The sequence below is a fragment of the Salvelinus alpinus genome, chromosome 27 (genome assembly GCF_045679555.1).
Source record: "Salvelinus alpinus chromosome 27, SLU_Salpinus.1, whole genome shotgun sequence".
NCBI classification, from domain to species: domain Eukaryota; kingdom Metazoa; phylum Chordata; class Actinopteri; order Salmoniformes; family Salmonidae; genus Salvelinus; species Salvelinus alpinus.
The window spans coordinates 47020039-47044537 of record NC_092112.1 but is presented as its reverse complement, the minus strand read 5'-3'; the positions used below and the strand labels follow the sequence as shown (position 1 = coordinate 47044537).

General features: G+C 43.3%; 1 protein-coding gene across 1 annotated transcript in view; it reads left to right on the top strand.

Moving 5' to 3' along the window:
• Window positions 1-24499, top strand: part of slc22a16 (solute carrier family 22 member 16) — a 63405-nt gene that overhangs the window by 21274 nt on the left and 17632 nt on the right. Inside the window, exons 3-5 of the mRNA XM_071370888.1 lie at window positions 9223-9340; window positions 11597-12155; window positions 21210-21337. Coding sequence (XP_071226989.1) covers window positions 9223-9340; window positions 11597-12155; window positions 21210-21337 — 805 coding nt within the window. The remainder of the gene's footprint in view (window positions 1-9222; window positions 9341-11596; window positions 12156-21209; window positions 21338-24499) is intronic.

Here is a 24499-nt window from a genome sequence, read left to right as displayed (position 1 = left end):
TCGGAAGTTTACATACACCTTAGCCAAATACATTTAAACTTAGTTTTTCAGAATTCCTGAGATTTAATCCTAGTAAAAATTCCCTGTCTTAGATCAGTTAGGATCACCACTTTATTTTAAGAATGTGAAATGTCAGAATAATAGTAGAGAGAATGATTTATTTCAGCTTTTATTTCTTTCATCACATTCCCAGTGGGTCAGAAGTTAACATACACTCAATTCGTATTTGGTAGCATTGCCTTTAAATTGTTTAACTTGGGTCAAACGTCTCCTTGCTTGCACACACTTTTTCAGTTCTGTCCACACATTTTCTATAGGATTGAGGTCAGGGCTTTGTGATGGCCACTTCAATACATTGACTTTGTTGTCCTTAAGCCATTTTGCCACAACTTTGGAAGTATGCTTGGGGTCATTGTCCATTTCGAAGACCCATTTGCGACCAAGTTTTAACTTCCTGACTGATGTCTTGAGATGTTGCTTCAATATATCCACATAATTTTCCTATCTATTTTGATGATGATGATGCCATCTATTTTGTGAAGTGCACCAGCCCTCCTGCAGCAAAGCACCCCCACAACATGATGCTGCCACCCCCTGCTTCATGGTTGAGATGGTGTTCCTCGGCTTGCAAGCGTCCCCCTTTTTCCTCCAAACATAACGACGGTCATTATGGCCAAACAGTTGTATTTTTGTTTCATCAGACCAGAAGAGATCTTTGTCCCCATATGCAGTTGCAAACCGTAGTCTGGCTTTTTTATGGCGGTTTTGGAGCAGTGGATTCTTCCTTGCTGAGCGGCCTTTCAAGTTATGTCGATATAGGAATAGTTTTACTGTGGATATAGATACTTTTGTACCTGTTTCCTCCATCTTCACAAGGTCCTTTGCTGTTGTTCTGGAATTGATTTGCACTTTTCGCACCAAAGTACGTTAATCTCTAGGAGACAGAACGCATCCCCTTCCTGAGCGGTATGACGGCTGCGTGGTCCCATGGTGTTTATACTTGCGTACTATTGTTTGTACAGATGAACGTGGTACCTTTAGGCGCTTGGAATTTTCTCCCAAGGATGATTTCTTTAGATTTTCCCATGATGTCAAGCATCAAGCAAAGAGGCACTGAGTTTGAAGGTAGGCCTTGAAATACATCCACAGGTACACCTCCAATTGGCTCAAATTATGTCAATTAGCCTATCGAAAGCTTCTAAAGCCATGACATAATTTTCTGGAATTTTCCAAGCTGTTTAAAGGCACAGTCATCTTAGTGTATGTAAACTTCTGACCCACTGGAATTGTGATACAGTGAATTATAAGTGAAATAATCTGTCTGTAAACAATTGTTGGAAAAATTACTTGTGTCATGCACAAAGTAGATGTCCTAACCGACTAAAACTATAGTTTGTTAACAAGAAATTTGTGGAGTGGTTGAAAAACGAGTTTTAATGACTCCAACCTAAGTGTATGTAAACTTCCGACTTCAACTATATATATAGTGCAGTATAGCTTTATAAGATTACATTATTTGTATTCAGTGGGGGGGAAGAGTACGATTGTTTCTTACAACTAAGCAAACTGCTAATTCCAGACTCACACACTAGGACAGTATGCGTGTATCAACCAAATTGTTCATTGATTTGTTCTGTCTGGTCTGGAGGCCTAGAGTCAAATGCAAATCCCATACTCACTCACTCAAACACCTATAAACCCAGCAACTCCTGTTGTGTAGTGATACTAGCGATGTGCAATTTCAACACAATCTGCTCCTAGGGCTGCTGCCCCTCTGCTGCTCCCAGCTTGTGTCAACCTGTATTTATATTTTAAATCTATTTTTTTGGTGGTATTTTACTCCCTTTTTCTCCCCATTTTCGATCTTGTCTCATCGCTGCAACTCTCCCACAGGGTCAGGAGGCCACGGTCGAGTTATGCGTCCTCTGAAACATGACCTGCCACACAGTGCTTCTTAACACCCTTCAGCTTAACCCAGAAGCCAGCCGCACCAATGTAACGGAGGAAACACCATTCAACTGACGACCGAGGTCAGCCTGCGGGCACCCGGCCCACCACAAGGAGTCGCTAGAGCGCAATGAGCCAAGTAAAACCGCCCCGGGCGAACCCTCCCCTAACTCAGACGACGCTGGGCCAATTGTGCGCCGCTCTATGGGACTCCCGGTCACGGCCGGGTGTGACACATCCTGGGAACAAACCCGGGTCTGTAGTGACGCCTCTAGCACTGCGATGAATTGCCTTAGACTGCTGCGCCACTCGGAGGCCATGTCTTCCAGTATTTCAACCAATATTTGTTCTGGATCAATGCCATGAGTCACAAACCTTCTATGTGGCAATGTGCAATTCCCAGTCAACAATACAATGCTCCTTATTTACATTTTAGTCATTTAGCAGAGGTGCAATTATGGTTAAGTGCCTTGCTCAAGGGCACATCACCAGATTTTTCACATGGTCTGCTCAGGGATTCCATCCAGTGACCTTTCGTTTACTGGCCCAACGCTCTTACCTACTAGGCTACCTGTCACCCCATGTATTATTTCACACACATCATATGAGCTTGTGTGACATTTAATATTTTCATCTCAACTCTTCCCATGTTGTCAGCTACAGTAAATAGCTCCTTCTGAAAATACAGGAAGTATGTCATTCAAACCTATGGCTCCCCACATGAAAAAATACTATATCGTATACTATGGTAGGAATACTATAATATTCACTGTGGTGTTTTGTGGCAAAAACACTGCAGTGAATTTTGTAGTATACTGTAACATTTCATTGTATTTATGCTGTATCATAAATAAACTTTGATTTGCTTAACACATGGTTACAATATACCCTATTATAGAATAAAAGAAAACAGAGAGGTGAACTATCAAGTCATAGAATTTATTTGCATAGATTCAACATGCCATCAAATCAGTTGACATAAATCAGTACTACGTAGAATTTCAGGAAATTTGTTTAAAAATGTTCATAATGACCATAAAAATCAAGCTTTTGGTGTGGTGTATTCATGTACTGTAGTATTTACCATAGTGCTTTTGTGGACTGTAATACAATATACTGTAGTGTTTACTGTAGTGTTTTTAGAGACATTGTATTATCTTTGACATCAAAGTTGGGGGTTTTCTTGTTGAGGAAACCTACTGGAGAAATACTAAAATATAGTTTTTCCCATAACCAGTAGGACTGGGTTCTGAACAGCAAGTTCTACTGTAACCTGTAGGGAACACAATATATGCTCTATTCTCGGCATGTAGATTTCTCATTTATTGGTGGCACAAATTGGGATATGGGGGAGGGGAATGGGCAGGGTACATGCAAATTAAATACTGTCATATTTACTATAGTAAAAAAAGTAGTGTTTTTGTAGACATTTCTGTAGTATTTACTAGTGTTCTCTCTCTCTCTCTCTCTCTCTCTCTCTCTCTCTCTCTCTCTCTCTCTCTCAATTCAATTGACTTTATTGACATGGCAAGTTATTATTACTTACATTGTCAAAGTATACATATCGAAAAATTTAAATAAAATATATATGTATATATATACACAAAATATATATATATTTATATATAAATAAATGGTGGGACTAACAGTAATAATAATAGTAGTAGTGGACATGGGATTACCATTAATAACAGCTACAACAACAATATTAATCAGAACAACAATACATTAAAGCAACAGTAGTAGACCAGTGTCAACATGACTGAGAAGACACATGACCTGGTACGAAAGACAAAACAAAACTAAGCTAAATGGGAAATATTATCAACATTACTTTGCATTTTTCACTGGCTGTCCCTCAGGCTGTGGCAGGAGGACACATATTTGGCTGCCAAAACTGCACATTTTGGCTTTTCACCCAACAAATATTTGAATTTTTCTTCATCTTTTATAGTTTCAAATTCTTTGTATTGAATTATAATTTTGGGAAAGAAATATGCTCTTAGGTCTGAGTATTTGTCACAGTGTAGTAGGAAATGCACTTCTGTCTCTACCTCTCCCCTGGAGCAGAGTGAGCACAGCCTGTCCTCTCTGGGCAGCCAGGTTTGTCTGTGACGACCGGTCTCTATAGCCAGACTGTGCTCACTGAGTCTGTACCTAGTCAATGTTTTCCTCAGTTTTCTATCAGTCACAGTGGTCAGATAGTCTGCCACCATGTACTGTCTGTTTAGAGCCAAATAGCATTGAAGTTTACTTTGATTTTTTGTGGTGTCTTTCCAATAGGTTATATATTTTTATTTTTGTTTTGTGATGATTTGGTTGGGCCAAATTTTCTGAGGGCTGTCCCGAGGCTCTATGGGGTTGGTTTGGGTTGGTGAACTGAGCCTCAGAACCAGCTGGCTGAGGGGACTCTTCTCTGGTTTCATCTCTTGACATTGTAGAGCTGTGTGATGGAATGTTTTAGGGTCACTTGTTTTTAGATGGTTGTAAAATTTGATGGCTCTTTTTTCTATTCGAATGAGGAGGGGATATTGGCCCAATTCTGCCCTACATGCGTTATTTGGAGTTTTTCTTTGTACTTGCAATACAGTCTTGCAAAGCTCTGCATGCAATATTTCAATTGGATGTTTGTCCCATTTAGTAAATTCATTATTAGAGAGTGGACCCCATACTTCACTGCCATATAGAGCAATTGGTTCTATAACTGATTGAAAAATTTTGAGCCAGATTCTAATTGGAATTTCAATTTTGATGTTCCTTTTAATGGCATAGAATGCTCTTCTTGCTTTGTCTCTCAGCTCATTCACAGCCATGTGAAAGCTACCTGTGTTGCTGATATTTAGTCCTAGATATGTGTAGTTTTTGGTGTGTTCTAATAGAACTGTGTCCAAATAGAATTTATATTTGTCATCCTTATTTCCGGACCTTTTTTGGAATATCATTATATTTGTTTTTTTTAGGTTAACGGTCAGAGCCCAAGTCTGACAGAACCTGTGAAGATGATCTAGGTGTTGCTGTAACCCCTCTTTAGTGGGAGACAGCAGCACCAGGTCATCTGCGTACAGCAGACACTTGATTTCAGTGTTGTGTAGGGTGATACCAGGTGCTGTCGATTCTTCTAATGTTTTTGCCAATTCATTCATGTAGATGTTAAATAATGTTGGACTTATTGGGCAGCCCTGTTTCACTCCCCGCCCCTGAGAGAAGAAGTCTGTTTGCTTGTTGCCAATTTTAACCGCACATTTGTTTTTAGTGTACATTGATTTAATAAAATCATATGTTTTCCCTCCAATACCACTTTCTATTAGTTTATAAAAAAGACCTTCGTGCCAAATTGAATCAAATGCTTTCTTGAAATCTACAAAACACGAGTAGATTTTGCCTTTGTTTTGGTTAACTTGTTTATCAATTAGAGTGTGGAGGGTGTAAATGTGGTCTGTTGTACGATAATTTTTTAGAAATCCAATCTGGCTTCTGCTCAGGACGTTGTGTTCGTCAAGGAAATGATGTAGTCTGCTATTTATAATACTGCAGAGAATTTTCCCCAAGTTGCTGTTAACGCATATTCCTCTGTAATTATTTGGGTCAAATTTGTCTCCATTTTTATAGATTGGTGTGATCAGTCCCTGGTTCCAAATATCGGGGAAAATACCTGCAGTGAGGATAATGTTGAAGAGTTTGAGTATAGCCAATTTGAATTTGTGGTCTGTATATTTGATCATTTCATTTAAAATCCCATCAGCACCACAGGCCTTTTTGGGTTGGAGATTGCATATTTTTTCCAATAATTCTTCTTCTGTAATTGGGGTATCCACAGGATTCTGATAGTCTTTGACTGCTAATTCAAGGATTTGTAATTTTTCTTGTATCTCTTTTTGTTCTGGGCTCTTTGTTATATTGCTGTAGAGGTTTGCAAAGTGATTTCTCCACATATCCCCATTTTGGATAGCCAACTCCTCATGATGAGGTTTGTTTAATTTATTCCAATTCTCCCAGAAGTGGTTTGATTCTATGGATTCCTCAATTCCATCCAGCTGATTTCTAATGTGCTGTTCCTTTTTTGTTCTTAGGGTGCGTTTGTATTGCTTCAGTGTTTCCCCATATTGAAGGCGTATATTTTTGTTGTCTGGTTCTCTGTGTTTTTGATTAGATATATTTCTCAATGACTTTCTTAGATTTTTGCAATCATTATCAAACCATTTTTCATTATCTGTTATTTTTGGTTTGCTCTTATGCTTCTTTAGATTAGCCAAGGAGGCTAATTTGTCAAATATAAAGTTTATGTTCCTAACGGCCAAATTTACACCTTCATTGCTGAAGGAGAATGTTAAGGCTAAAAAGTTGTCCAGGAGAGATTGTATTTTTTGGCTACTAATTGCTTTTTGGTAGATGTCTGTACTGTTTGCACTCCATCTATAGGCTTGTTTAGTACCATGTAATTTATTGGGCCATGATGCTTCATGGTTGGGTTCTGCTCTTCTCAGATACACTGTGATTTTACTGTGGTCTGAGAGAGGTGTTAGTGGGCTGACTGTGAAGGCTCTGAGAGACTCTGGGTTTAGGTCGGTGAGGAAGTAGTCTACAGTGCTGCTGCCAAGGGATGAGCTGTAGGTGTACCTACCAAAAGAGTCTCCTCTCAGCCTGCCATTGACTATGTACAGACCCAGTGTTCGACAGAGCCTCAGGAGCTGTAATCCATTTTTGTTTTTCACTTTGTCATAGTTGTTTCTGTGGGGGTATGTGGGGAGGGAAAGGTTATTGCTTCCTGGTAGGTGTTTATCCCCATGACTGTTAATAGTGTCTTGTTCTTCTGCTATTCTAGCATTCAGGTCTCCACAGACCAGTACGTTGCCTTGGGCCTGAAAGTGACTAATCTCTCCCTCTAGAATGGAGAAGCTCTCTTCGTTGAAGTAGGGTGACTCTGAGGGGGGAATGTATGTGGCACAGAGGAAGACGTTTTTATCTGTCAAGATAGCCTCCTTGTTGATTTTTAACCAGATAAAGAATTCTCCTGTTTTGATCAATTCGATTGAATTAATTAGTTCAGATTTATACCATATTAGCATTCCCCCTGAGTCTCCGCCCTGTTTGATTCCTTTTAATTTAGTGGATGGTATGATTATCTCCCTATAACCTAGTGGACAGCCAGTGGAAACATCACCTCTGCACCATGTTTCCTGTAGTACTAAAATATCAACATCATCAATTTCTTTCAGGAAGTCTGGGTTTCTGCTCTTTAGCCCAAAAGCAGAGGACTTCAATCCTTGTATATTCCAACATGCAACGTAAAAAGACTTCATAACTTTTTTTTTCTCTTTTCTTTACCTTTCAAAATGAGACAAACACTCACAATCCAAGAAGAACCATTAAAATAGGATTTTTCAATTAAAGTAAACTCTTATTTTGCAAATGTGATTTGTTTATCATTTAAGATAGAATTTGTGTCATGCCACTTGGGTGGATGTAGTGTGAGAATGGTGGAGTTCTTGTGCTCATCTTACCATGACCCTCGGCCCATCACATGTGAGCATAGTAGACTCAGCATTTGTTTAATGTCACTCATTTGGTTGGTGGGGGCTGGGCCAGTTGCTCCTCTCACAGCCTGTGCGTAGCTCTGCCTGCTGGGCTGTGGCTCCTCCAGGTGTGGGTCTGCGGTGGGGAGGAGGGGGGTGGTAGGCCTCATCTGGGTGGCTCTGAAGCTGGGCTGGGGTGGTCTGTGCTGCGCTGGCTGTGGTGGGCATTGAGGTTGGTGGTGCTGTGGTCGTGGCTGGGGGGTCCAGGGTGCTGGTCCGGGATGTTGTCTCGGTGATCTCGGCGGGGTGGAGATTGCTCCGCTGTTCCTGGGTGGAGAGGTCGGGCTGCGGTTTAGAGCGACGTCCTTGAGAGTCTTGGCAAGGATGGGGACTGTCTCCCTGTACAGGTGAACATGGTCATAGAGACAGTCCAGATCGAGGGTGGGATGGTGGGCCAGGTGTACATTGGGTCGCAGGGCACAGTCCCGGGATAGGCTGGCATTTATTCTTTGGATTGTGGCAGGGTGGAAGTCCCTCCTCTGTAGAAGGGTTGACACTATGATTCTTGAGTTGGGGAAGATTGCGGAGGCCTTCTCAATCACTCCCCGTAGTGAAGTCGCCACCCTCTCCTGCTGAGCACGCAGGTCGTTGCTTCCGGTATGTATGATTATGTGGCTTGGCGACCCGAGATGGTTCTTATCAAGCAGCTCCATGGCACTTTGCGTTGTTGGGCACCACACCTTTCTCGTTTTGTGTCTAGGGAAAAGTTTATTCTCCTGAACATACTTCCCATTTGAGTCCATTAACAGGACGATGTCAGCCAGTGTTTCTTCTGGACTGGGGGGGGGGCAGAGGGGGGGCTGGTGGGTGTTGGAGCTGGGGTGTGACTGGTCTGTGTGGGTGCCACTGTCAGTGGGAGGCTGTTCTGTGGGTTGGGGAGGAGGGGTGCAGCAGCCAGGGCTGGGGAAGTCTGGCTGGTTGAGCTGGGCTCCTCTGCTGTGTGAGGGCAGGTCATAGGGTGGTGATCTATCTGCTCCTGCAGCCTGTCCTCTGCTCTCTTTCTCTCCTGCAGCTCCTCTCTTAGTGCGGTCAGCTCCTTATTGCTGCTCTGCCTGTCTTTTTGGAGCTCTCTCACCTCCTTTGTTAGATCAGCCAGCTCTCTCTTGAGTCCGTCTCTCTCTTGCTGAACCTCTTTCAGCTTTCAGCTTTTTTGGGTAGAGAATGGATTCTGCGCTGAGGGGGAGTGGGGACATGGTGTCTGTGCGCTCTGCTACTACCGCTACTGCTGCGCTGTTCTGCTGCCCCGTTGCCATGGCAACCGATTTGTTCGTCTGCTGTTCGCGCTACTTTCAAAAGACAGCAAATATAGTGAAAAATCCTCACACAAAAGACTGAAGATATGTTTACAGTTAGTCCGTGCTCCTTTTTGTTTTACTCACTCAGTTTGGTCGTTTGATGTAGTTGTATTAACTGACCTTGCTAGTTTTGTTCTAGCTCGTTTCTTATGGCTAGCTTGTTAGTCTGCTGGCTGGGTCTTTGTTGTGTAGCTAGCTAGCTAGACTCAAAACTTCTTAACTTGAGGCGCCAAGTTACTTTTTTTTCTCTATTCTGAATGTATAGAGTTGTTGTTCATCACTTCTTGTCTGGAATTCTTCTTCGATTAGAGTGTTTATCTCATTCTAAAAACCAAAAAAATCAAATATATCAGGAGCTCATGTTGAGCATGACTCTCTCTCTCTCTCTCTCTCTCTCTCTCTCTCAGGGTTGGCAGACGGAGGGTCCTAATGATCACCAGCCTCTGCCAGTTTGTGTTTGGTGTAAGCGTGGCATTCATGGGAAACTACTACCTATTTATGGTCGTCCGCTTCCTGCTCGCCATGGTAAGTGTGAGAAAAAGCCTAATTATCAACACATGTGGAGTGTAAGGAATGCAGGATGACGTAAGGAGACGCGCAATTAAATATTATTTTATGGGCAAATCCTATCTTGAGACATGCACTTTACTTGAAATTTCGGGAATAATCTCCCATAAACATACAGTAATTGTATGCTGTATGCAAAAGTTGTAATTGTATGCTGTATGCAAAACCCCCAAGACATGCTACACTCTCACCATTACAATAACAGGTGGGTGCCAAAAACATTATTCAGTATTGAAGGTCCCCAAGAACATAGCGGCCACCATCATTCTTAAATGGAAGAAGTTTGGAAACACCAAGACTCTTCCTAGAGCTGGCCGCCCAGACAAACTGAGCAATCAGGGGAGAAGGGCCTTGGTCAGGGAGGTGACAAAGAACCCAATGGTCACTCTGACATGGCTCCAGAGTTAGTCTGTAGAATCTTCCAGAAGGACAACCATCTCTGCAGCACTCCACCAATCAGGCCTTTATGGTAGAGTGGCTAGACGGAAGCCACTCCTCAGTAAAAGACACATGACAGCCCGCTTGGAGTTTGGCAAATGGCACCTAAAGACTCCCAGACCATGAGAAACAAGATTCTCAGGTCTGATGAAAGTAAGATTGAACTATTTGGCCTGAATGCAGAGCGTCACGTCAGGAGAAAACCTGGCACCATCACTACGGTGAAGCATGGTAGTGGCAGCATCATGCTGTGGGGATGTTTTTCAGCGGCAGGGACTGGGAGACTAGTCAGGATAGAGGGAAAGATGAACAGAGCAAAGTACAGAGAGATCCTTGATGAAAACCTGCTCCAGACCACTTAGGACCTCAGACTGGGGGCGAAGGTTCACCTTCCAACCATAAAACGACCCTAAGCACACAGCTAAGACAACGCAGGAGTGGCTTTGGGACAAGTCTCTTGAATATCCTTGAGTGGCCCAGCCAGAGCCTGGACTTGAATCTGATAGAACATCTCCGGAGAGACCTGAAAATAGTTGTGCAGCAACGCTCCCCATCCAACCTGACAGAACTTGAGAGCATCTGCAGAGAAGAATGGGAGAAACTCCCCAAATACAGGTGTGCCAAGCTTGTAGCATCATACCAAAAAATACTTGAGGCTGTAATCGCTGCCAAAGGTGCTTCTACATAGTAGTGAGTAAAGGGTCTGAATACTTCTGTAAATGTGATATTTCAGCTTAATTTGCAAAAGATTAAAAAAATGTTTTTGCTTTGTCATTATGGGGTATTGTGTGTAGATTGATGAGGGTGTGGACAAAATGTGGAAAAATTCAAGGGGTCTGAATACTTTCCAAATGCACTTTACAAAAGTTTGCAGCTTCTAAAGGTGCAGGGTTGAGTAACCGGGTGGTAGCCGGCTAGTGATAGTGACTAAGTTCAGGGCAGGGTACTGGATGGAGGCCGGCTAGTGAAGGCTATTTAACCATCTGATGGCCTTGAGATAAAGCTGTATTTCAGTCTTTCTGTCCCAGCTTTGATGCACGTGTACTGGCCTCGCCTTCTGGATGACAGCAGGGTGAACAGGCCGTGGCGCGGGTGGTTGATGTCCTTCATGATATCTTTGGCCTTCCTGTGACATGCCTCTCTGTGGGCCAGCCCTGTCAGTAGAGGGTGTGGCTTATGTTTAAAGAATAGCTGAGGAACAGGTGACCATCAGCAGAATAGCTCATGGAAGTGCTACACGTAAGATTGTTGAAATTACCTTGAAAACAAAAAGCATAATCAAAATAAAATGTCCTAGCTATGTGACTGTGCAAATATTTACTGCATGTGTATAGGTCTGTGGACTGTATGAGTGTCTTCCTCTCTCCATCTGGATGAAAAGCAGTCTTCCTTAGAGAATGTTGATATGGCTAGCCTAGGCTAGTATCTGGGTAATTCTCTGAAGATAACATTTGATCTACAGTATATTCTAACCACAGTCTGCTCTCACGGTCCATTTACTAAATGCAGGATAAGTAGATAAGATATATGAGACTTGTTTTCAGGCCTTAGATTAACTTTCTGCATCAACAGTAATGCGAGGTGTGTGTGTGTGTGTGTGTGTGTGTGTGTGTGTGTGTGTGTGTGTGTGTGTGTGTGTGTGTGTGTGTGTGTGTGTGTGTGTGTGTGTGTGTGTGTGTGTGTGTGTGTGTGTGTGATCAGCATTTGAAGCTCTGGCCTTGCGTTGTGTAACCTTTTTTGATCTAATTGTAATGTTCCCTCCCTCTCTCTCGGTAGGTGTCCAGCGGCTACCTTGTAGTGGTGTTTGTGTACGTGACCGAGTTCACCGGCAACAAGGTACGCACGTGGACCTCCATGCACGTGCACGCCGCCTTCGCCGCAGGCGTCATGATGGTGGCGATCACGGGCTACCTAGTGCGTACCTGGTGGATCTACCAGATCATCCTCTCCACCTGCACCTCGCCCTTCCTCTTCTTCTGCTGGAAGTTTCCCGAGACACCCTTCTACCTGATGGCTAAGGGGAGGCTCCAGGAGACCCAGGTCCTGTTGGATTCCATAGCCCGCTTCAACGGCCTGGAGCCTGGCCGCCTGAGGGCCGAGGACCTCCTGGAACCCAAGGAGGCTCTGCTGGAGAAGGAGGTGGCACCGGGGAGAGCACAGCCAGCGGAGCCCGAGAGAAAGCTGAGCATCCTGGACCTGTTTGGGACATGGAGGATGGCCTGGAGGACAGTGACAGTGTGGGCAGTGTGGTTCATTGGCAGCCTGGGCTACTACGTCTTCTCCCTGGGCTCCGTCAACCTGGGGGGCAACCAGTACATCAACCTCTTCCTGGCTGGTGAGAGGGGGATGGGGGTTGGTTTGTGTGTGCATATGTGCTGTGTGTACTATGGGTATGTGTGCTTATTATAGAAAACTGGTCTCAGAGCATTTAGCATTATTCTGACACTCCATTTAGTATGATACTTTTGTATATATAGTGTATGTGGACACACCTTCAAATTAGTGGATTCGGGCTATTTCAGCCACACCCATTGCTGACAGGTGTATAAAATCGAGCACACCGCCATGCAATCTCCATAGAAAAAACACTGGCAGTAGAATGGCCTTACTGAAGAGCTCAGTGACTTTCAACGTCGCACCTTCATAGGATGCCTAGGCCCCTCAGTTTCAGTGAAGGGAAATCTTAACGCTACAGCAGACATCTGCTAAATATGTGTACGTGACCAATACAATTTGATTTGAATTTATTTTACGATGACATTCTAGACGATTCTGTGCTTCCAACTTTGTGGGTACAGTTTGGGGAAAGCCCTTTCCTGGTTCAACATGAGAATGCCCCCATGCACAAAGCAAGGTCCATACAGAAATGGTTTGTTGAGATCGGTGTGGAAGAACTTGACTGCCCTGCACAGAGCCCTAACCTCAACCCCATCGAGAGGGTTGCTTTATTAGTGCAGATTGTAGCTTCCATCAATGTAATTGTCTCCATCATTTTCAATCCCCCATATATTGTGTGTGTGTAATATTTTTTCCCCTTACCCTACCTCCCCTAATTGAAGTCATGCGTCCTCCGAAACATGACCCGCCAAAAAGCGCTTCTTAACACAGAAACCAGCTGCACCAATGTGTCAGAGGAAACACCAGGCAACTGATGACCAAGGTCAGCCTGCAGGCACCCGGCCCGCCACAAGGAGTCGCTAGAGTGTGGTGAGCCAAGCATCCCTGAGTCACCTCTTCACTGTTGACATTGAGACACCCGCCCACTTAACCCGGAAACCAGCTGCACGAAACACCATTCAACCATTCAACAAGCCCCCTCCGGCCAAACCCTCCCCAAATCCGGACAAATTGTGCACCACCCTATGTTACTCCCGGTCACGGCTGGGTGTGACACATCCTGGGATCAAACCCAGGTCTGTAGTGACACCTCAAGCACTGCGTTGCAGTGCCTTAGACCGCTGCGCCACTCAGGAGGCCCATTAATGTGACTTTCATATGCCTGATGGCTTTAGTGAGTGGTCTAATGATTTAATAATTTCTGCCCTCCGTCAAACACCTTTGGGATGAATTGGAACGCCGACTGCGAGCCAGGACTAATCTCACAACAGTAGTGCCCGACCTCACTAATGCTCTTGTGGAAGCAAGTCCCTCGCAACATTGCTTCAGCATCTAGTGGAAAGTCTTCCCAGAAGAGTGGAGGCTGTTATAGCAGCAAAGAGGGGACCATGATTATGCCTATGATTTCGGAATGAGTCGTTCAACGAGCAGGTGTCCACATACTTTTGGTCATGTAGTGTATATTATGTTTGGTATGGTTACATAAGACAGATGGTTACTCAGAGCTGGGGAGTAATTGTTTGTTACATGTAATCTGACTACAAAAAAACTAACTCATCACTTACGTTACCAGCAAAAATATTGTAATTGGATGACAGATATTTTTGAGAATCTAGATGATTACTTCTTGGATAACTTTTAAATGCAGAAAGGATGTTTGCGAAAAATTGTTTATGACACCTTTCTGTTTTCTCAATGACATGCAATTCAGCATTGAAAAAAGCTTCACCTGTTTCACCTGAGCAATGATTACACACCAAATGCGTTAGATTGATCCTTTTTGTCATCTAATGCCTTTTAAGGAGAAAGTAACGTAACAAAAAGTAATCAAATTAGGTTACTGATTACAATTTAGGACAGGTAACTAGTAACTAACAGATTACATTTAGAAAGTAACCTATTGAACCCTGTATACCTCCTCCAAGACATATGATAAATTACATAATCCAAAAAAGTAGTTGAAAAGTAGCTAATATGCTAAAGTTGTCCGTGATGAGATTCGAACTCAAAACTTTTGGGGTGCTAGCTACGTTTCAACTACGTTTTTGGATTATGCCAACCCATCATATGCCCCGGAGGACGCATACCGGGTTCAATAGGTCACTTTCTGAATGTAATTTGCCTTAGGTTACTGGGTACCTGTTAAACTGTAATCGGTAATGTAACCTTGATTACCCAATCTCAGTAACGTAATCTGATTACTTCCTTTAACTTTAACTTTTCCCTTTACTTTTCCCTTGAGGCATTAGAAGAACACAAAAATTAATATTACCAATTGAACGACATCCATTGCAGACTAAATCAATGTTAGAGTTTACATAGCTGGCCATATATGGATGTAACATTTTACTTTATGGGTTGGTTATGTAGGCTTCTTCTAACCCATATGATAGCTCGGGTGTTTAAGTCTATCAAAAGTGTGTGGGTTTGAGCATGTGTCCGTTAGGCCTATGGAAAAATTTGATTGAGCAATAAAAGCCCCACTCGTGGTCTTAAATTAAAACTTGTTTTTGACAGTATGGAGCACAATACCACAGAGGAGTTTAGAAGGGAGGAACTCCATCTAAATTGTATTCCATAGGCTGGGATCCACACTATGCAGCTGTTGCAAGTATGCATTTTTCACTGGCATCCATTGTTCGCGAAAACAATGATTGATAGACAGCTTAAACGTCTTCAATGTTCTAGTACACCAATACAGAACCATAGGCTAAATAAATGGGGCATATAAGCAGACAATGGAATGCTCTTACAATATTCGATGATGACATTTCTCTAAAACAGGCTACAGGGTAAATATGCACCACGAAGTCAGAACAGTAGGCTAAGTTACGATGGGAAAAGGGAACAAATTATTAGGGTCAGGTACGTGGGCTACTAACGGCTTACTACACAACATACACTTAGTATTACTTTCTTAGCTACAGTATACATATCTCCCTGGCATATTACATAATTTATGCAGCAGCATACAAGACTTTTTGGACTCACCTTGTTGTGCTGGGCTCACTTGAACAGGAAGGTTGGTGGCGGGCCTTCTTGTAGGCTCTAGAAAGAGGCCCGAAATCCTGACTTGGAATTCCGAGTTGGATGACCGTTCAGAATGATTTTCTGTATTTTCCCAGTCAGAGCTAGTCTTATCCGAGTTCACAGTTGTCTTGATCTCACTGAAGTCTGTGATTTCCCAGTTCAGAGTTTCCAGTTGTTTTGAACGTGGCAGAAGTCATGCTGGATTGACAGCATGGCCAATGTATTCAAATGCGTTACCCCTTTTTACGTGATATCCAATTGGTAGTTACGATCTTGTTTCATCATTGGAACTCCCCTGCCGACTCGGCAAAGGTCGAGAGCCAAGCCGCACTGCTTCTTGACACACTGCTCGCTTAACCCGGAAGCCAGCCACACCAATGTGTCAGAGGAAACACTGTCGAACTGACGACCGTAGTCGATCGACCAGCCCGCCACAAGGAGTCGCTAGAGCACAAGGAGACAAGGACATCCCGGCTGGCCAAACCCTCCCCTAACTCAGACGACGCTGGACCATTTGTGCGCCATCCCATGGGTCTCCCGGTCACGGCCGGCTGTGACACCCTGGGATCGAACCCGGGGCTGCAGTGGCGCTTTAGCACTCATTGTTGAATTTCCGATTTCTAACTTATTGTGTAATATTTATGTTCAATGGATACGTTTTATCTATAATTTCTCTTCATATGACAAGGATTTGCCTGTAAATTACCGACTTAATGCGCGACGATGACTGCTTGTCTAGATGGCTAGTTAAGATTTTGAAAGTACGATGTTGACATGATCAGTCCAATCAAAGCTACGGTAGATATAACATGATTTGACGTCATTTTATCTTTTGGCCAATGACCTTGTGTAACGGCAGCCTTCCTCCTCTTCGTCTGAAGAGGAGGTGTAACAGGGATCGGACCAAGACGCAGCGTAGTTTGTGCTCAACATTTTAATTACGAATAACGTGAACACTTACAACAATACAAAATAACAAATGTGGCAAACCGAAACAGTCCTCTCTGGTGCAATGAACACAAAGACAGGAAACAGACAAACTAGACACACAACATAGAATGCCCACCCAGCTCACGTCCTGACCAACACTAAAACAAGTAAAACACACAAGAACTATGGTCAGAACGTGACACCTTGAGCCTTCATGTATGGCCACTTCTAATGTAAGTATATGGCAGCACCCAAGGGGATTGAATTTTCGAGCTCTACCCGTAGATTTTGCGGTGACGTAGTGTCCCCATGACCGACAGAAAGCTGAGCCAATCACGGCACAACTAGAGAACATTACCAACCCCTACGCTTCGTATTTTCCACTGGCTGCCCCACCACCACAGAAAGCACTGAGCTAGGCTGTAACACCTACATTTTGGAGCTGCCTTACTCAAGAAAACAAAAAGAGACCATGTTTGTATGCGGCTTTATTAACTTATTAACAAGCAAAACAGGAATACTTCAAAAACATTTTTTTTTAGCTAAACCGCTGCGGCTAAACAGGTGTGCTACTAACAGCTAGTCCCCCTTGTTGTCCCGAACCAGGGAGGTTCTGCGCCGCAACACATGTGACTGCCCTCCTTGACAAAGTTACCAACGGGTTAAGCCACTCAAAAGGTTCTTCTTGAGTGGCTAATTCCGTGACATTTCAAGCTAGCTGTGGAGTGAGTTTACGGCAGATCCCGTTGTTACACCTACATATGCAGCATTACCGGGAATGCTGTCTCCGCAAACGTGGGAACTTTTATTTGTCACATGCGCTGAATACAACAGGTGTAGACCTTACAGTGAAACGCTTACTTGGGTCATTCCAGAATTAGAGGACATTTTCTGTCCCACACATGAAATTTCAAATAATCCATGCCCAAAATATTGGTCTTGAGACAAAATGTAATTATAGTTGTAGAAAAAAAGTGGTTCCAAAATTATTTAAAATACCAAATAACTCTCGAGCACCCCCTAAAATTGCATTTTTCTCTTGTCCCACCTTCTTGATGACCAACTTGCACATCAAATATAACACTTAAAATAAGTTTTCAATCTACTTTTTTGGTATGATTTTGTTTATATATGTCTCTTGTAATTGTTAAAACTATTTGTTTAATCATCAACATTTTTTAAATGATATCAATTATGCACTAAAGTTGTGTGCCACAACATGCAAGCAGCCCTGTTACCGAAACCAATTTACCCTGGCAGAGGAAGAGAAAAAACAGTTAGTCACATGAGACAGAGGAAATTACATCGTCAAGCCATTTGCTAACACCATAGGTAAAGTCCTCTCTTCTATTTTTTCAATCTTTTCAGCCTTGATTGAGTGTGTCACTCTAACCAACACAACCCTGTTACTCATATTATCAGAATAAGACCAATTCATTTCAAAGTTTTCTGTTTTTATATATATATAACTAAGTTTGTCCTCGACCTTGACAGTAACGCTACATTCCACAGCTAGCATCTATTCCTGAGAAAAAGCTAACATTAGCATTAATTCAAGTAACAGTGTTGCACTACAGTAACAGGGTTGTATCTCCTTCAGTTCACTAAGAAGGGACAATCTATTATCTATAGTCAAATTAACACTAGAACTGCGATTTGCCATGTCATTCAACAGAGTTCTGGCACACCCGTGAGAGCTCCAGAAGTTCACTCTATAACATCAGACAGCAATATGCTTTCTCTCAGGCCCTGAAGCTGAACCTCCCTGCAAATGAAAGTGCAGTCCGTATTGACTTCTCTGAGAACTACGGCTGCAAGTACAGCGCTCAAGTACAAGCTGTCCATTTTGATGCATCACACCAACAGGCCACTTTGCACACTGGGGTTTACTATGTGTGTGGGGTGGGGGCATCTGCCCCTACCTCCTTCTGCACTGTATCGGCATCCAGACTGAAGGGACCACCTGCCATACGGCAACACCTGGAGCCCATCCTGAGGGAAATTCGAGAGATGCCCGGATGTGACAACCATCCATTTTTTTAGCGATGGTCCCTGCACACAGTAGAAGCTGTGTCAAACTCTGAGTGAGGGACGATCAAAGGTGAAATTGTTTTACATTCAGGAGCAAGCTGTGGAGGATGCAGTGAAAGAAATGCTAGCTTCCAGCCGTACCGTCCACAATGAGGCTCCACCTGGGAAAATTCTCTACCGCGACGTCAGCTGCATGCGCTCTGCAACAGAGAATCTGGAGTGTGATTGCCAAAAAACAAAATACTTCAACTTTAATCCCACAGATGACCACACAGAAGACCCCATACACAGCACACTAGAAGAAGTGTAGTGGCACAGTCCAGAGGTTGTGGGGATATGGTGTGCCCTGGTGTACGACCACACCATCTACCCAGGGATCAAACCAAGAGGTGAAATGTATGCATAGAGTGGGTGAACCGTCCCTCAGCGGCCAGAAAAAAACGATCTCCTTTGGTATCCCTTTGAGGATGTGCTGACCCTCATTCCTCCCCCAGAGAACGTTACCTCACGCCACATGGTCATCGCAAGTGAGGTATGGGATACTCTGGCCAGCCACTAAAATGACATCTGAACATTATAACGTCAGCTTTCTAAAATATTGATCAGTTCATGACTATTTTTGATATGCTCATTCATTTTAATGCCAGGTTGTCGGACCACTGTAATATGACAAATTTTTACGTTTGTCCATCGAATATTTGATCAGATCCAGTTTGTGGTCTTGTTGACGTGTTTATTTTTTATCATTCCTACTCATCCTGTTGATCCTCCTTCGAAAAGATATATACAATATTATTAAACAACATTCCTGTGGTCCTGGGTATTTATTTGTCACATTTATGTCATGATCTACAATCAAAAGTACTGTAATCCATTCAACCATGTTACTTTGCGCAACCCTTTCAACCCTGTTACCATATCAGATTTTCTCAACTCACGAGGGTTTAACCTATTGTCCTTTTACTAGTTTGAATGACCATGTGCATAACGTATGAGCAAATATTTGAAAATAAATACTGAAATAAGTTTTTTTATAAACATGTGACTATTGAAAAGTTGGGCAAGAGATTTCAAAGTTGCTTAAATGAATATAAGTCCAAAGTCTTATCTGAAATTTAATGAGTATTCAATGTGAATGTGACTTTCCTTACTTAAAGGTAGAGGATTTATTAAACAATATTTTAAAATGTACTTTTTTCAGGTTCCTGAGTATTCGTAACAAGGTTGTGCCAAGCATAGCACACAAAAAATAAAAAGTGTACCTTTGATGCCTGAGCTGGACGAATCAAATTATTTGACGGTTTATTACCTGTTTTTCTTAAATACATAATAGAAAATGATAAAGGGTTCATTTTTCAAAAGTGTTGATGCCTAAATTGTCCTCCAAATTCTGGAATGACCCACTTACCAACAATGCAGTTTTGATAAAAATTCAAAAGAAATAAAACAAATAATTAAAGAGCAGCAATAAAATAACAATAGTGAGGCTATATACAGGGGGTACCTGTACAGAGTCAATGTGCGGTTAGTTGAGGTAATTGAGGTAGTATGTACATGTACGTAGAGTTATTAAAGTGACTCTGCATTGATAACAAACAGAGTAGCAGCAGCGTAAAAGACGGGGGTGCAATGCAAATTGTCTGGGTAGCCATTTGATTAGATGTTAGATTTGATTAGATGTCTAATGGCTTGGGGATAGAAGCTGTTTAGAAGCCTCTTGGACCTAGACCTGGCGCTCCGGTACCGCGTGCAATGCGGTAGCAGAGGGAACAGTCTTTGACTAGGGTGGCTAGAGTCTTTGACAATTTTTAGGGCCTTCCTCTGACACCGCCTGGTATAGAGGTCCTGGATGGCAGGAAGCTTGGCCCCAGTGATGTACTGAGCAGTACGCACTACCCTCTGTAGTGCCTTGCGGTCAGAGGCCGAGCAATTGCCGTACCAGGCAGTGATGCAACCAGTCAGAATGCTCTCGATGTTGCACCTGTAGAACCTTTTGAGGATCTCAGGACCCATGCCAAATCTTTTTAGTTTCCTGAGGGGGAATAGGCTTTGTTGTGCCCTCTTCACAACTGTCTTGGTGTGTTTGGACCATTCTAGTTTGTTGTTGATGTGGACACCAAGGAATTTGAAGCTCTCAACCTGCTCCACTACAGTCCCGTCGATGAGAATGGGGGCGTGCTCGGTCCTCCTTTTCCTGTATTCCACAATCATCTCCTTAGTCTTGCTCACATTGAGGGATAGGTTGTTATTCTGGCACCACCGGGCCAGGTCTCTGACCTCCTCCCTATAGACTGTCTCGTCGTTGTCAGTGATCAGGCCTAACACTGTTGTGTCATCTGCAAACTTAATGATGGTGTTGGAGTCGTGCCTGGCCTTACAGTCGTGGGTGAACAGGGAGTACAGAAGGGGACTGATAACGCACCCCTGTGGAGCTCCAGTGTTGAGGATGAGCGTGGCAGATGTGTTGCTACCTACCCTCACCACATGGGGGCAGCTCGTCGGGAAGTCCAGGATCCAGTTGCAGAGGGAGGTGTTTAGTCCCAGGATCCTTAGATTAGTGATGAGCTTTGAGGGTATTAATGCTGAGCTGTAGTCAATGAATAGCATTCTCACATAAGTGTTCCTTTTGTCCAGGTGGGAAAGGGCAGTGTGGAGTGAAATAAAGATTGCATCATCTGTGGATCTGTTGGGGCAGTATGCAAATTAGAGTGGGTCTAGGTTTTCTGGGATAATGGTGTTGATATGAGCCATGACCAGCCTTCAAAGCACTTCATGGCTACATACGTGAAGACTACTGGTCGGTAGTCATTTAGGCAGGTTACCTTAGTGTTCTTGGGCACAGGGACTATGGTGGTTTGCTTGAAACATGTTGGAATTAGACTCTAGCTAGTGCCATTTATACTCTCAATGATCTCAAAGGCTAAACAGTCTCATCACCAGGGCCTTTCAGTCAAATAACAGCCACAGCCGGCCCAGTACCAGATGTCACCACACATAATGTCCCCATGCCAGCAATGCCTGCTGCCTTGACCTGACATCTTCTGTGATTGGCTGTTTCTAGGTGCAGTGGAGTTCCCTTCCTACCTGATTGGCTGTTATGCGATGGACCGGGTGGGCAGGAAGAGGACATGTGCCCCAGCTCTGCTGCTGGCTGGAACGGCCTGCATGCTCATCATTGTGGTGCCAAAAGTATGTACCAACAATCACGTGTGTTTGTGTGTGAGCTAGAGAGAAATCAAAGGATATGATCCACCCAGAAAAGATGATCCCATTGGCCCAATGTGGACAAGATGTACAGGGGATAGCCAACACACAGCCTACACCAAGCCCACAGCAGCCAAACACAGGGTAGCCTACACCAGTCCAGCATAGGCTAGCGGACACCAGCCCAACATGGGCCAGGCCACACCAAGCCCTGCACAGGCTAACCCACACTAAGCCCAGCTACTTCATAATGCAGAGGCTCATTACAATATTTTGGGCCGTGGTTTGCATATACGCCAATTCATGTTGTTAAGCTAAAAAATAATACAATATAAAATGCTGACATCATTCAAACCAATGAGAGTTCGGATCTTTAAAGCCAATTATCTCTGAAAAATATTTTTTCGGATAGAACCATGTAGTTCAAAGTTCACAAAATGATATTTGTTCAACCATTACTGAGAGTGTTGTTCCAGTTAAAATGTTCAATTTTTTTTATATGCATGTTACCAATGATAAAGTCTGTAAAATTACTGAGATAACTGCATGTGACATATGAGAAACATTTACGTTTCTCTGGCTTCTAATCTGTGACTGGATATTTTATTTCTGATGCTCCGTACCCGTGACTGTGCAGATTCTCGCAGTATCTCACAGGGAATGTCAAAATCAAAATCATGTCAAAATCTTTTTAGATACATACCTGTAGTTAAATGCCAAAATATGATTTTTTCCAATGTCACTGAGCAAGAAAGAAACAACCAAAACATCCATAGCCACTACAATATTGAAACATGATTTTGTCATGAGTTCAGTACCATTTCCTTGATTTTTGCAGGTGTATCAAAATTAGCTAGCAAACGTTAGCATGCTAGCGACTCTAGTCAGCATAGGCTGCTACATGATAATCAGCTCACGTTAGCTAGCTAGCATTAGTTAGCCCACCTAACTAGCTGTAGTCCAATGGGAACCGATGCAACCCTGCTGGCTACGTCGCTAGCTAGATGACCAGTGGTGACAGTGAGGTCCCTATGAGATTCAAGCCTTTAATAAGTGCCATCGTGTAGGAATAGCAAAGAAAATACTTGTTTTCATCAAGGGTCTCTCTGTACAGTACTTTGCTCCTTTCATCTGGATGGTGCCAGGTTTCCTCCAGACGTGACGCTTGGCATTCAGGCCAAAGAGTTCAATCTCGGTTTCATCAGACCAGAGAATCTTTTTTATCATAGTCTGAGAGTCCTTTAGGGGCCTCCTTTAGGTGCCTTTTGGCAAACTCTTAGCGGGCTGTCATGAGCCTTTTACTGAAGAGTGGCTGCCATCTGGCCACTCTACCACAAAGGCCTGATTGGTGGAGTGCTGCAGAGATGGTGTCCTTCTGGAAGTTTTTCCCGTCTCCATAGAGGAACTCTGGAGCTCTGTCAGAGTGACCATCAAGTTCTTGGTCACCTCCTTGACCAAGGCCCTTCTCCCCCGATTGCTCAGTTTGGCCGGGCTGCCAGCTCTAGGAAGAGTCTTGGTGGTTCCAAACTTCTTCCATTTAAGAATGGAGGCCACTGGTCTAAGTTTCACACATGTTTTGATACCCTTCACCAGATCTGTGCCTTGACACAATCCTTTTGCAGAGCTCTATGGACAATTCCTTTGACCTCATGGTATGGTTTTTGTTCTAACATACACTGTCAACTGAGGGAACTTATATAGAAAATGTGGTGCCTTTCCAAATCATGTCCAATCAATTGAATTTACCACAGGTGGACTCTAATCAAGTTGTAGAATCATCTCAAGGATGATCAATGGAAATCGGATTCAACTGAGCTCAATTTCGAGTCTCATAGCAAAGGGTCTGACTACTTTTTTTATACATTTGCAAACAATTCTAAAAACCTGTTTTCACTTTGTCATTATGGGGTATTGTCTGTAGATTGATGAGGATTTCTTTTCTTTAATCCATTCTAGAGTAAACCTGTAACGTAACAAAATGTGGAAAAAGGGAAGGGGTCTGAATACTTTCCACATGCACTGTATACAGTTGGCTGGGCTTTCCGTGCATCGGCAAGACAGAACAACTACCTCCGGTATGACGAAGGGGGGTGGTGTGTGTCTATCTGTCAATAACATCTGGTGCGCAAAGTAATATCAAGGAAGTCTCGAGGTATTGTTCGCCTGAGGTAGAGTACCTCATGATAAGCTGTAGTCCACACTATCTACCAAGAGTTTTCATCTATATTTTTCGTAGCTGTCTATTTACCACCACAAACTGATGCTGGCACTAAGACCGCACTCAACGAGCTGTGTAAGACCATAAGCAAACATGTAAATGCTCATCCTGAAGGTGCGCTCCTAGTGGCCGGGGACTTTTACCTAATTTCTACCAGCATGCCACATGTGCAACCAATGGAAAAAAAACTTTACACCACCTTTACTCTACACACAGAGACACGTACAAGCTCTTCCTCACCCTCCATTTGGCAAATCTGACTCTAATTCTATCCTCCTGATTTCTGCTTACAAGCAAAGACTAAAGCAGGAAGTACTAGTGACTCGCTCAATACGGAAGTGGTCAGATGACGCAGATACTACGCTACAGCTCTGTTTTGTTAGCACAGACTGGAATATGTTCCGGGATTCAGTCACCGGCTTCATCAATAAGTGCATCAATGACGTCGTCCCCACAGTAACCGTAGGTACATATCCCAAACAGAAGCAATGGATTACAGGCAACATCTGCACCAAGCTATAGGCTAGAGCTTCCGCTTTCAAGGAGCGGAACACTAATCCCACTATGCCCTCAGCCAAACCATCAAACAGACAAAGCATCGATTCAGGACTAAGATTGACACTTACTACACTGGCTCTAATACTCGTCGGATGTTCCAGGGCTTGCAAACTATTACGGACTACAAAGGGAAACCCAGCCACAAGCTACCCAGTGACGCAAGCCTACCAGACGGGCTAAATGCCTTTTATGCTCGCTTCGAGGATAGCACCCCAGCTAACAATCACAGACCATCATATTTCAACCTTCCAGGCGCGACACAAATCGCAGAAATAAAGATATAATTAATGCCTTACCTTTGACGAGCTTCTTCTGTTGGCACTCCAATATGTCCCATAAACATCACAAATGGTCCTTTTGTTCGATTAATT